The sequence below is a fragment of the Fringilla coelebs genome (assembly GCF_963513975.1).
Source record: "Fringilla coelebs genome assembly, chromosome: 19".
Taxonomy (NCBI): domain Eukaryota; kingdom Metazoa; phylum Chordata; class Aves; order Passeriformes; family Fringillidae; genus Fringilla; species Fringilla coelebs.
The window spans coordinates 11,674,145-11,688,094 of record NC_140045.1 but is presented as its reverse complement, the minus strand read 5'-3'; the positions used below and the strand labels follow the sequence as shown (position 1 = coordinate 11,688,094).

The following is a 13,950-nucleotide window of genomic DNA, read 5'->3' as shown; positions in this document are numbered from 1 at the left end:
TCCCCCTTTTAGAGTTTAGCAGCTCCTAAAACCAAGCTGACAAATAACCTGAGTGCTTCTGTACCCCTTCCTCCTGCAGGAGAGACCAAAACCAAAAATTCCTGTGTGTCACTTCAGGGATGCAGCTCCACCCTTCGTGATCTGTGTGAAGCTGGTGAGTCCCACCTTTGGCTTCACCTGCAGGAGCAGCATTTGCTCCTCAGGAAAATGAGTTTTTATTCACTGTAAGTGCCTTTTCCCAGAAGCTTTTGCTCTACAGTTGAATGGCTTTTTAAATCAAACTGATTGTGCAGGGTATTTTGGGATTTAAATCAGCAGTATTGGGTAAAATGAAGAATTAGAAAAGGGACAGCTTCTGTGAAGGACCTGGATCTGTTGTACCTCCTTGCCCAATACCAAACACACCCCAATGAGCACATGCACTCAGCCTCCTTTGGGCCAAGAATTTGGAGCCCCATGTCTGGCAAAGGCTTTGTTTTTAAATCAGACCTTAAAAACCATTTTGTTTGGCCCTGCCAGTTCTGAAGCATCTTCTCCATCTGACTGTGGTAACTTATTTCAACTGGTTTAATTGCCCTGCTAATAGAATTAGATGATAACCAGCAGTTCTTCTGCTGTTATAACACAGAAGCTTTAAAATAGCAGTGGCAAAAACCAGTAAAAACCCTCTGACAGCAACTAAAACCTGCAGCTCCACAGAACACTCACACTGTAATGCTGTGCTGATCTGTTCAGGGATGGATCAGCTGGATCTCCTCTCCTCTGGTGCAGCCTGCTCTGAACTTGGCACTCCCAACCTCCTGATCAGAACTGGGGGCTGCAAAGCCAGACTGGGAGTGCCTTGGGGTGTTATCCTGTACTCTTGCTTGATAAACTCTTGCATCAGCAAGTACTATTACAACTAATTTAATTTTTCATACTGCATATAACAGTGGGTGGAAGTCCCCAGACAAAACATCTGTGCAACCTGTTCTAAAGCACATTTAATCTGTGAAGCCCTTACAATGAGACTATTATACAACATCTTGTCTGCAAACTCTGCTCTCTGACTTCAGTTGGGATTTCAGTCTATTTTCCCCCTCATGGCCACTGAGCATTTTCTGCTTGCTTATTCTTTACCAACCTCAGTTCATCACCATTTTCTGAAGAAGGAAGTTTGCTTTCAGGGATTTTACTGCCTTTTATTTTGCTGTTCATGGTAGGGGATTATTTTTCCTTTTGATACAGACAAAACCTGCGTGTTCCTTTGCAGCTCTGAGAGGGTGATTTTGGAGATTAGATGTGTTTATTAAGTGGGCTGTTTACAAGAAGTGACTTTCTTGGCCATGTACTTGCAGCAGCATTGGCTCATTTATTTTTTCAGGCAGTTCCTCCCTTGTGAGCACTGGCATGGCTTTGGTACCAGAGCAGATCCTTCTGGAAGAAGCAGGCATCCTCTGATCTTTGCTCATTTTATAATGGCTTCACAGACAGCTGGAGCTGGAATTCTGCTCTGTGTGTGTGAGAGAATGAAAGTGTGGCTTTAGCTGCTCAGGGCCACTTCACCCAAGGGTTTGTGCTCCCTGCTGGCTCTTGCTTGGAGGTAAAAGCAAAATGCTTGGAAATGCTGCTTTGTGCCCTGCCTTGGCTTGGATTCCAATGGCTGGAAATGAAAGGGATTTTTATTTTTCTGTCACAGCAATTAAAGTAGTTTGATTGTATAAAGTTTTCAGAAAATTTGTAGTTCAATCTCTTATTGTACAGCCCAGCCTGGTTTTTCCTGTGCTCTGGGAATGAAAGATTTGTCTTTAACTCTCCCACTTAATTTAGCATCTGCTCTCTTATGTATTTTTTTTAAACCCTCTATAAAGCAGGCTATTTTTTTTTCTCCAACTCCTTCAATTCCAGTTTCAGTGGGATTCCATTTCTGCAACTTCCCATCCTAAACATTCACAGTTAAAACTTCACTCTTGCTGTTCTGGGCCAACCACACAAACATTAATTTTTGGGGTTTTTTTTTTGTCCCATTCCTTAAGAAAGGTAATTCAGGATTGCAGGAAGTGCTCAGGAATGCTGAAGTTGCTCTGTTTTCTCAATGACATCACTGAGGTTGCTCCAGGACCAAATGCAGCCAGTTCCTGTGCTGATAACTTGACTGGGTTAAAGGAAACACCTTTAACTCTGCAGAGTACTTCATCTGCTGGGTTTTATCACACAACCTAATCAGTGCTCAGAAGCCACCCACACCACTTGTTTTGTCCAACTCACTGCCTTGGTCCATTTTCTGCCAATGTCTGAGCAGGCAAACACCAGAGCAGAGCTGGGCTGAGCAGCACTGCAGAGGGAGGAGCTGTCTGATATCCCCCCACGCTGATTTGAACACTAAATTTACAAAATACCCTGAATTTTTGAGTAGAAACTTTCCCAAGCCTTGGTTTATTTGTTTAGTTCTGCAAATGGGATTTTCTTCTTTGGCTTAAAGAGTCAGTAACCCAAACCTGCTACAGCCTGAAATGAGTTTGAGCTCATTTTCTTCTTCTTCCCTTGCAGGACTTGACAGGTGGAGCCTTTGAAGCAAACCTGGCCACGCTGAACCTGAAGGAAGGGATGGATTATTATCACTTTAACTAAAGCAAGGTGAGCAGTGCTGCTGAAGTCTGCTGCTCCCTGTGTGTCTGGGTGCAGAAAACCAAATTCTTCAGGGGTTTAGAACCTTTTAGTCATTTGTGCTTTGTTAATTTAATCTTTGGGCTGAGCAACCCCTTTGTAAGGGAGGTCATAGTTACACCAGGGTAATGCTGTGTGCATTACTTTTTACTGTGAATATTAGTAATTATTACTAATTTTTTCCTGTGCACATTAGTAATTATTGCTAATTTTTTCCTGTGCACATTAGTAATTATTGCTAATGTTTTCCTGTGCACATTAGTAGTTTTACTGTTGCACATCACTCAGTTTGACTGGTAAATTGGGATAAACAGTCAGTGAGCTCCACTAATTCCAGCTGCCAGTCCAGCCTGCAGGAATCCTTAAGAAGTATTGAATAATCTCATTTATAGCTACTTTTTTCAAAACCAAACAGACTCTGAGCCAGCCAGGTTGGAATTGAACACCTGCCCTTTGCAGCATTTACTTCACAGAGAAACTGGCTTGGTTTTAGCTTCTCTGCCTGAATTTTTCCTTCCTTTCACATTTGTAGAGGTATCAATACACACACAGCCACTGTTCAACTACTGGGACAGTGGGATTTAATTACAGCCATAAAATAATTGTAATTACAATATGATGTGGCCTCCCCATCACATTGATCTCACTAAAGATCAATTTCAGAGCTATTTCATTTTGTGGGGGTTAAAAAATGAGCTGGATTCCTGGCAGCTGCTTGAAGAACTGACTCACCTTCTTCAAAACTGAGTTCACCAGAAAAACAATTTGTCTGAATTAGTTACACAAAGAGCTGTTCAGAGAGGCTTTGACATCAGCTGAAGTGAAACCTGGATTTTTTTGTTTAACACAGGAATGACAGACTTTTCCACAGGGACACTTGATGCTTGGGGATGCTCAGCATCACTGAGTGTTGCCATTCTCACCTCTGAAAAATAAATCTTGAAAAGAGCAGTGCAGCAGGTCAGGTTTAATTCTTGGTGTGTGTGTACAAGCACAGGCTCCCTTCACTCAGGGAAGTACAAACACTGACAGGTCAGTGTGACAGAGCATGACAAGAACCTGCCAGACAGCAACATAAAAACTGAAAACAAGGAATTTTTATCTTCCTGTGGCACGTGTGTGCTTTCAGCCAGGCTCTGCCTCTCCTGGCCAGCAGTGCAGTGCTCAGCTCTGCTGAGATCCAGCGTGTCAGGATGGATCAGGATGCCACAGCTCAGCTCCAGGACAGCCCAGCAGCCAGGGCCTGCTCCTCTCATGCTGAACTCTGCCAGGAGAAAGGAAAAGGAAAAGGAGAGGTCACAGGGAGCAGGCAGTCCCCCTGCTCCTCCCCACCTTCCCCTTGGAATTCCCACTGAGGGGAAATTTTGGGTTGGAAATGGGAGATTTTGGGGAGTTTTTGAGTTGGAACAAAGCCCCAACTCTCTGTTTTTCCTGGGAATTGGAGAACCTTGTTTTTTCCAGGAAACAAGGGGGAAAAAAACCCCCAAACCACCTGCTTTTCCTGGGAATTTGAGGGGAAAACCCCCTGTTTTTCACAGGAATTGAGGAAAACCCCCCCAAACTCCCCATTTTTCCTGGGAATTTGGGAGATCACTCCCTCTAAACCCCCCCATTTTCCCTGGGCAGGATTTGGAATCCCAGATTTACCCCCAGACCATCCTAAATCCATCCTGGGGGGGCTTCAGGCACAACAGGCAGGAGGCAAAATCCCCTCCCCCCTCCCATTCTCAATTTTTCTGGAGGGAAATTTGGGATTTCGAGCCATATTTGGGTGGAACTGCAGCTCTCTAATTAACCCAAGCAGAAAAGAAAATATAAAGCTGTAATACTTGCTCCTTTTAACCCTCCAGCAAGTTTTATTTGTATAAAATGTAAAAGAGTAAGTTAGAAAGTATTGATTTCAGCTGAAGCCAACTTCATTCTCCTTTTTCTCCTGCCATGCTTGGGCTCCTCTCTGGCTTCTCCCACTGCTGGGAGCAGCACTGGGGACAGAGGGACAGAGGGACAGAGGGACAGCCCCTCCTCCTCAGTGGCACCCTGAGCTGCAGGCTCAGCTCTGAGCTCAAAGTTACACTGACTGTTTGCTTATGTGCAGGGGAGCAAGAGGAAAAGTTCCCAAATGAGCACAAAACATCCAGACCCCACCTGTAGCAGCTCCATTGGAGATACCTGGATGTGTGTTTGGATATTTCTTATTATTTTGTTTATCCTAGAGGCAGTTTTCTCCTAAAGTAGCAGCCTTCTCACAGCCTTCAATAATTAAGGAGTAAAAGAAGGAGGTTTTTTTGAAATCAGAGTTTATCTGATCTCTTATTTTGAGCATAACCTGTTACTTGATTAAACAACTTTTAAAAGCAACACTCAGGTCAGTTTTTGTTCTGAAAACAACTCCTTGCTGGGCAGGATGTTCAGACTCTTGTTTAACAGAATTATAAAAATGTTAGCTGAGGTTTCTTAAAATTGTACTAACAGCAGATGGTAAAAACTGGAAAATGAGTGAAGACACTGCCATGAGGCAGCAGGAGGTCTTTGAAGGGTATTCATGTGTCTTAAGTATGAGTCTTTAAAGAAAGATAAATATTTATATATACACAGTAACACATATTCTTTAAAACACTAAAAACATCTTCTAGAACCTCTACCAAAGCAGAAAGTTCTGTACTTGTGAAATACTGAGCTGGGTGGGCATGTCCAAACTATCTAAAAATATACATTACATATATATATTATATATATTTATGTATGCATATACACTTGATGGTTTTCTATGCTGTTCATCCACAGGGGCAGTGCTGCAGTGCTGTGGTCTGCACCACCTCATGTCATCATCTTGCTGCTGAAATTGAGAAGTTCCTGCCTTTTCCCCTTCCCCAGGAAGGGCAGAGGAGCAGTGGCTGCACATCTGTGTCTGGAATGTGGCGCTGCCAGCCTGGAATGCTCTCTGGAATGGGGCTGGAAGGGCCTCAGGCAGCAGCTCCAGCCACCCCACGTGTTCTGCAGCTGGCTGGGAACATCCTCAGGGACACCTCCATGAGAAAAGCAGCCCCTGGAGCACATTCCCACCTCACCTTGGGCACCAGCTGGGGTCTGGGCACTTTCATCAGGTCGCAGAGGCAGTTCCGTCTCTCCCTCACCACAGGCAGCTCTGCTTCCCTGGGAGAGCAAAGGCTCTTTCCAGTTAATTCAGAAAAATCCATAAAACATCCATAAAACTTCCTCAGTGATCCCTGTCACCCCTGCCCCAGAGTGGGTGTGTCCTTTCATGCACATTTCAAATGGCAGGAGTTTTTTCTTGTGTCACATTTGAAGGCTAATGGATCATTTTTGTACCACCCTAAGTCAGATAAACCACAAATACACACCAGATCTGCCACAGGTCTAATAAAATGTCTATTTTTAGCTAATATTAGCCACTGGCTAATAAAATGTCCAAGACTATTCTTTTATAGAGTTTTATATTAAAAAAAAAACCCCACTTATTTGTACAACTCTTTTGATTAGAAGTTCATTTAATTTTTCTCTAAAGTGATTGGATTTGGAGAAAACCCTCCCATCCCCTCTATTAAAAAAAGGGTGAGTTACAGATAACTTCAACCTTTTTTTCACACCTTGGACAATTTGTCCTATTTACCACTGGAAACTTCCTGTGGCTAAACAAAGTGGATTATTTTAGAGTAATTTGTTTAAACTCTGCATGACATAATTGTATGATAAAAGTCTCTGGAGTCCCAACAAGGAAAATATGTGCATCCCAGTAATTACCATACTCCTTCAAATTCTCATTTGGCTTCCTGCTGCTAATACTTTGGGCAATTCAGAATTTAGACTGATTATTTTAGCACTGGGAGAGCTTGAGGAAAACAAGTGACACTTAGCAACAACTTCAAATCTCTTTTTCTGTAAACAGCTCAAATCTACCAATTACATTTTGAGTAAATGAGCTCTTTGTCTTTCATCTCAGAGCCATGGCCACAGTGCAGCAGAGCTCCAGGGCAGAACAAGCCAGGCACACCCTAAAAATGACAGGGTGAAAACAGAATATTCATTTCTCTGGAGTGTTTTTCTGGGGAAGTGTTTTGCTTTGATTTAGTTGTTTATGAGCAGAGCTGAACTGCCACTGCTTTTCCTGTACCACTGTGAGTGTTGGCCCTGGAAGCATCCCTGGGTGACAGCACTCAGCTCATCCTGCAGTGTCAGCTAACAAATTCCTGATGCAATTCCTGAGCAAGCCTGCCCTTAAATGCAGGTTTGCTAATGGAGCTGAGTCACACCCAGCACAATCCTCAACTTCCACCTGCAGTTAAACAAGGAACTGTAACCACAGGCACAACTGCTGGCAACCACTCCTTCAAACCTGAGACTCTTGTTCCAGGTTTGCACTGGAAAATTCAGAAAAAAAAGCAGCAGCCACCCCTGGTAATGATAAACTCAACTTTTTTTACACAAAGTTCTTTAAGCTCAAGCACAGAAATAAACTGGAAACTACACAGAAATCAAATGCAATCTGCAACTCTGTCAGCCACCCTCAAGGTGTATTAGTTCTTTGAGCTTGTCTGGGATAAATTTATTTCTATGAAATGTCAATGAACACAAAAAGCCATTTAATATAATGGCTAAATAAATGATATGTTTTTCTATATTCGTCTGTTCTCTGTGATTGCTGTCTAGGGCAGCTCCATGGGCCAGGTCTGTGACAAAGAAAAATGTTTAACAAGGCAGCAAAACAAATAAACTAATTGTTATCTTAAAATTCTGTATTTTCTCAAATCTTCCAGGCATGCAGCCTTTTATCAACCTGCCCAGGTGATAATGCTCAATGCTAGAATTTGCAGAAAGGGGAAAATCCAGTGCCAAAATGCTATTTCCCTGCTCCTGTCACTGCAAAGGTGCTCATGGAATGACTCCTTTGCTCTAAAAGTCACTGGATCATGCTCATGAAGAACAGGACCCTCTTCCCCTGCCCCTGAAAGAAAGTAAGTAAAAAAAAATGAATTACATTCTATGAAGTGCTTGTTTAATTCATGCCATCCTATCCTGGGAAACATCTAAACTGCTCCAATTCCAAATCTTTGCTTGAATACAAGGCTTGTAGCATGTTGAGTAATTACATTTCATGGGAGATTTGAGCTGTTCTGCTAATTCTGTTGTTTTCCAGCTTGCAGAGATCCTTCCTTTCCCCAAATCCTGCCAGTGCTCGTAAATGCCAAGAAACTGTCTGTGCAGTTGAAGTTTGACTGTTTGCACAGCCCAGTCTCTGCTTCATGGAAAACTTCCAAGATTTCCTCCCTTTTTATGTTGTTAGAAAAATATGGCTATTTTACTTTATCTAATGGTGATTTTATACACCCCCTTGCAGTGGGCCAGTATCCTGGAGAGCTCTTTAGAGCAGAGGAATTCCTTGCAGCACTGCTGTCATGGAAGCAAGGAAGAGCTGAACCTGAGCTATCACTTCTTACAGCCTGCTCCCCCCCAGCTTTCACAGGCACTGAATTCTGGTCCCCCCAGGGCACAGGGGCTGTTTGGGGACAGCACTGCACTCACCAGTTGGTGTCACTGAGGATGGCCATGGCCTGGTCCATGATGGCTGGGTCCACCACCTCGCTGTAGGTCAGCAGCATCTCGTACACCTGGCTGGCCGTGGTCTTGCGGATCTGCAGGGAGGGCAGAGGCAGCAAAGAGCCAGGACAGGGCCACAGGGGCTGCTGAAGGCAAGGGACACACAGGGACCAGCCAGGCCAGCTCCTGGGACCAGCCAGGCCAGCTCCTGGGATTAGCCAGGCCAGCCCCTGGGACCAGCCAGGCCAGCTCCTGGGATTAGCCAGGCCAGCCCCTGGCCCTGCACAGAACCATCCCCAGGAGCATCCCTGTGCATCCCTGCTGTCCATGTCATACTCAGATGTTTGTGTCCTGTTAGTTACAGGAAAAAGGTAAAAAGCCTGCTAAACCTTCCTGCACTGCACCAGCTTTCTTCTTGAATCAGTCCAAGTCCAGCATTGCTACTCTCAGAATTTCACAGAACTGACAGTAACTCATCCGGCTGGAGCTTTCAGCACTAAATGATGACCAGGTCTTCCCAGAAACAAATGGCTGAGGCACCTGCACTGCTCCCAGTTTAACCAGTAAGGGCAGGAGGTGGAAGGGCAGCACGTGTGGCACAGCCAGGTAGGTGGCAGGCAGGCAGCAGCCTGTGCCAGGGGCAGCCCTGCAGAGAGCAGACCCTTGTGAAATAAAGCCTGTTCTGTACATGGATACCTGCTAAAGAGAATCTGCTTTAACACACTTTGAATTAGTTTTCATTTGTAAAGAACAGAGCTGATCATGTGCAAACTCTTCAGTACTTACTATAGGGAAGGGATGGCAAAGGAGGAGAAACAACTGGAAGAAAACTTTCTCTCTCATGTCTCCTTGAAATTGAATCAGGCCACAAAATCTGGAAAATATCAGAAAAAATCAGATTTTGGGCTACAACTACACAAGTAAGTTTTGAGAACTAGGATGGACATTGGGAAAAAGGGAGAGAGGGGAAAAGAAAAAGCAAATTATTTCCTTTAAACATGTTTAGGACTATAAAAAATTTAAACCTTGCTCATCTTTATCACATCACATGTTTCATTTCAACCATCCAGAACTATGAGACTCCCACAGCCTTCAATCACATATATCTGTGTGCATTTTCCATTTAAATTCCACATGAACCAGACCTCACTGTTCCATCTGGCAAGTGAAACACTCCTCACTTTCTGGAGGAAAGATTGATTTCATTAACTCACACCCCGATGCTGGAGCGAAGCTTCCGGATGTCTTTGGACCTTTTGATCTCTTCTTTACAGAGGGTGAACAACTTCCCTGGGAAGGGATGGCTGAGAATGGGAAAGAAAGAAAGAAAAAAAGATGAGCAGAAGGTTTCAGCAGAATTTCAAAGACATTTCATGATTGTCAGGATGCCAAACTATCATTGCAAGGCAAAGCAAGACGCACTGCAGGGTGGTTTGTGCTTCGGCCACCACGTCCCTGAGCCTTTTGTTTTCTAACAAGAGAGGGAAAAAATGATCATTAATTATTTACATTGCTATTTTCTGTGTGCTGAGGAGTGAACTCCTTTTAGCCAAACAGGTTCAGTCCATGCAGGATAACTGGCTTGCCATGGCTTGTGTTTAAGCAGTGTGGAATGATCAGAAATAATATGTCAGGAATTACATTATCCTGTAGCCAAATAACAGTTCCTCAGTCTGTGTGTCATCGTGGTCATTCCCTAAGATCTCCAACCAAACTTTACATAAAGGGGATGAATGTTGTTCTTCACTACTCCACCATTTCACAGCCCAAATTCCTTCAGTGATTCCAGACAACGTAATTAAACACAGGGCTCACAGTTCTATTACGTGGACAGGCCATGAAGCCATCTTTAAATATATTTAGCAAATTCTTTTCTTCTTCCACACAGTCTGGGAAACGTGATTCTCACAGCTCTTTCCCAGACACTCGTACAAACACAAGTGCTGTTAGTTATTCCAAGGATCTATTAAAGAGAAGGAAAGAGGGACTAATGCTTTTATTTCAGTTCAAATTATTTAATCTTTTACTTGCCACACTCGAGGCTGAAGTGCCATAGATGCAAAAGAAACTATTTCATATTTGTCTAGTGAGCACAATAACTTCTAGGCTGTGTATTTTGGAAACCTCACTGCATTGTGTATGAAAAGCAGAAAGCAAAAATAGTAACATTCGTTTTCTGCTACCACAATTCAGAGCTGTGGATAAAAACTACTGAGGAAAGCTGGGTACTGTCATCTGTTGAAGGGCAGAACATTTAAAATAAGATGTTTATGGGAGTGCCAAGATGTTTTGCTAAGGTAACGTGCCTTGTCCTGTAGAGTTTTCCAGAAAAGAATTAGTGGTTTTTAATGACTTTTAAAAAATTTGTAACAAAATCCTGCCACATATTGGCAAATAGTGACCTGTTAAAAAAAAACCTGAACAACAAACCATGGTAAACTGAGGTAAAGAATTCTACACATGGTGGGAACAACAGACATCAGACAGAACAACAGACATCTGCATGAATGAGTCTGTGTGTGTCTGCAGGCATGGATTTGTCTGGGGTGGTGAGGGAAGAGCTCTCTGAGTGCTGAGGTATATTTTGTCTTACCTGGGTGGAATTTCTCCTCCTCCCACCCCAATTACACAAAGACCCTGTGTAGACAGCTAATTACAATCCCTGCAGTGCAGGCCAGGCCATGCAGTGAATTAGGTGAGATTTAAACTCGTTGAACAGCAGGGACATCACTGAGAAGGGGAGCAACAAAGAGACCAGTTGGAACAAGAGCATCTGGAACAAATTTAAAACATGGAACCTCATGAGCAGCATTTTGTGTTTAAAACAGATGCACTTTCCTTTCTGTTGGTTGCCAATTCTACATTTGCAATAACCAAACTTAACCTGTGTGTGATCTCAAATGACTGAAATAGCTTGGCCTCTGTAAAGGAAATTGAGAAAATTCCTTCTCCTGTGTGGGCACTGTGCCAGCAGGAACAGCATCAGCAGTGGGGAGAGAAAACTCTCTCTGCATTCTGTGAACTGGGGACACGTGGCACTGCCAGAGGTGCTGCTGTCCCTCCTCCAGGTGAGCTGGGCTCAGCAGTGCCACTGCCAGGGTGGAGCTGCCACCAGCCCCTGCCAGCTCTCTGTTCATGCAAGAGCAGTAAAACTGCCTAAAAAGCAATCCAGAGGAGCATGGAAATGATCAGCTGGAGATCAATGGGGACACAGACTCTCTTAGAGCACTGCAAGATCACCAGAAAAAAACAGAGAATAAATGGGTACACATATGTAGGAGAGAGAAATGCCATTTATTACCCCAGAGAGCACTAGATCCTGAGCTGCCACTCCAAGGCTGTTCTGCTTTCATGGCACTGAGTATTATTCCCAGGAGCTGTGACCAGTGACACTCCAATGCCAGCCCTGCCAGGGGCCTCAGTTCACTCTCCTTTGTCCTCCCTCCCCATCCAGGTACTCCCCCTGTGCTTTCAGAGCAGCCACTGGAGAGCTCACAGCAGCCCAGAGTGCATTTCTGAGAGCTCTGCTCCAAGCTGTGCCTGCTGCTCCAGCAGTCCCCAACCCACAAACTCCCTGCACTGCCAGCAGAGCAGCTCCACAAACTGCTCTGGGGTGGAATCAGGAGGATTTGGGCTGTGTGAGCACAGAGCTGCTGCCCTGCTTGGTGGGAGCAGCAGTCAGTGATGCTGCAGCATCCCCAACGCTTCAGCCAGCTGCCAGGAGAAACCTTCCTCCTATTCCCTTCCTATTTCCCTGTCTATTCCCTTCCTATTCCCCTCTCTATTCCCTTCTTATTCCCCTCCCTATTCCCTCTCTATTTCCTTCCCTATTTTGGCACAACTTGTGGGACAGAGGAACCCCCTCAAGCCCAGTGGGAGAAGGGCACTTTTCAGCCAGAGCAGCTCTCCAGTGCCACTCATCCTGCAGTGACACAAACCATCCTGCCAGCAGGAGGGAGGGCTGGCCAAGCAGGTTGCTGTCACCTCAGGACAGGCAGGAAAGAACAGCTGGAATAAACCTGACAGCAGTTCTTTTCCCTGAGCCAAGCACAAGAGAGGAGCCACTTCTGAAAGGCTTTTGATGACCCTGGTGACACTGAAGCTGGTTCATTTCCAGCCCCACAGGACAGGTGTTCACCCCACACTCCCCAGTTCCACACAAGGTAAATCCACCTCCCTTGAGCACAAACATCCAAACCAAGAGAGAGGAGCAGGAACCCCAGGGCTCCCTTGTCCTTCTGCACAGAGATCACACACCAACCACACACAGCTTCCCCAGCACTGAGATTCAGCTGCAGAACCACACCAGAAATGTTGAGCTTTATATTCCAAACTGTACAAGCTGCAGGGTGTGAAAAGGCAGGAAAATGCCTGGTGGGTTCCACCTGTACAAGGCAGGAGTGACACCCTGTGGCAACTGGTTTTAACTGGAGCACTCACAAGGGTCAAACTGATCCTGCTCCTTAAATGAAGCACTGTTGGACATTACCCATTCTGGACTGTGGATGTTTAATTAGAAAAGAAATGTGTGGGAGAGCACACAGTTTCCATTTCAAACTTCAAAATGCATTTGCAAACACTTTTTTACAATGCAGCAGTTGCCTGTTTGGTGGCTGGTTTAGGTTTAATCCTGATGCCAAGACATCCTACATGGCAATTCCCATGCTAAAACTCCATTCAGCCCAACCTGGTAAAAAAATCATGAGGGAAGGAAATGAAATGGGAGCTGAACATCCCAAGGAAAAACACATGAGATACATGCTTGTATTTCAGGCACACTGTACATAAAACCACCTGACACTGCAGGCACATGTGGCCTTTCCATGCCACCAAACAGGGTCTCCATTTTCCCACCCACCCTGTGATGTTCTTACACATTTTTATGGAGGCTGCTCTGGAAAGGGAGTAAATGGTTCCATTCCAGAGGCCAGACCCAAAGTCAGACTTTTCTGTTCAAAAAGGAGCAGGGGCAGGCAGGCCTTGGAGCAGGATCAGTGGATCCATCCCTAACTACACCCAAAGGACCTACCAGAGTAACAAAATGCACAAAAGGGAATTTTGGGCTCCCCCATCCTGTGCTGATCCACACACACAGCCTGGCAGAGCCCTGGGATTCACCTGGCTCCCTGTGAAGTACCACAGTAACTCACCCATGGCCAGCCCTGCACCAGGAGGCACCTCCATTCCCAAAATCAGGAACTAAACTCTCTGTCTTTTAACTCTCTGCCCCTCCTGGGCTCTGCATGGTAACAAGTTCTGCACTCCAGGCCAGCATTTCATTCCCTTGACATCAGCATGATCCACTTGGCTGCTTCATTATTCATTTTCTTTTTTGGTTTCATCATCAAACTGGAGGCAAATACATCTGGATCAGCTTCAAAATCTTTTCCCCCATAATAGCCCTGGATTTTATTTCAGGTCTTTTACACAAAGCATCACAATGGCACCACAGGGCTGAGGCTGAGTCACTCACACAGCAAAGGCACTGCTGCTACCCCTTGGTTTCTGTTCAGTGACCTGGGAGACAAGACTTGGACTGGAATTTCCACCCCTAATCTCTCACCTTCCCCAGCAGGGATGGCTGGAGCCTGTGTGGAAGCCTCAGCTCAGTGGCACAATTATCAAACTGAACAAGAAATATTCACTCCATCTGTCTTTGACTCACTTTAAATTCTCCTTCAAACAGGGACTGCCAAGTGCAATTTCAGAAATATGATCTAAAACCACACTTCAAGACAAGAGTGGGCT

At 44.8% G+C, this 13,950-nt stretch overlaps 2 protein-coding genes across 3 annotated transcripts in view; one reads left to right on the top strand and one right to left on the bottom strand.

Moving 5' to 3' along the window:
• Positions 1-5,554, top strand: part of B3GNTL1 (UDP-GlcNAc:betaGal beta-1,3-N-acetylglucosaminyltransferase like 1) — a gene marked incomplete at its 5' end in the record, with an annotated part of 104,148 nt that extends 98,594 nt beyond the window's left edge. The window contains 3 exons of the mRNA XM_084218413.1: positions 80-154; positions 2,530-2,616; positions 5,431-5,554. Coding sequence (XP_084074539.1) covers positions 80-154; positions 2,530-2,610 — 156 coding nt within the window. The 3' untranslated portion in view covers positions 2,611-2,616; positions 5,431-5,554. The remainder of the gene's footprint in view (positions 1-79; positions 155-2,529; positions 2,617-5,430) is intronic.
• The window catches only part of TBCD (tubulin folding cofactor D), a 118,591-nt gene continuing 108,250 nt past the window's right edge, over positions 3,610-13,950 (bottom strand). The window contains exons 36-40 of one of the 2 annotated variants that reach the window (XM_084218412.1): positions 9,417-9,506; positions 8,989-9,076; positions 8,188-8,297; positions 5,715-5,799; positions 3,610-3,910 (exon numbers count right to left, since the gene is read on the bottom strand). In XM_084218412.1, the coding sequence (XP_084074538.1) occupies positions 3,899-3,910; positions 5,715-5,799; positions 8,188-8,297; positions 8,989-9,076; positions 9,417-9,506 (385 nt within the window). In that variant the 3' untranslated portion in view covers positions 3,610-3,898. Of the gene's footprint in view, positions 3,911-5,472; positions 5,800-8,187; positions 8,298-8,988; positions 9,077-9,416; positions 9,507-13,950 lie in introns of those variants that run through there. The other variant, XM_084218411.1, reaches the window with a different exon arrangement.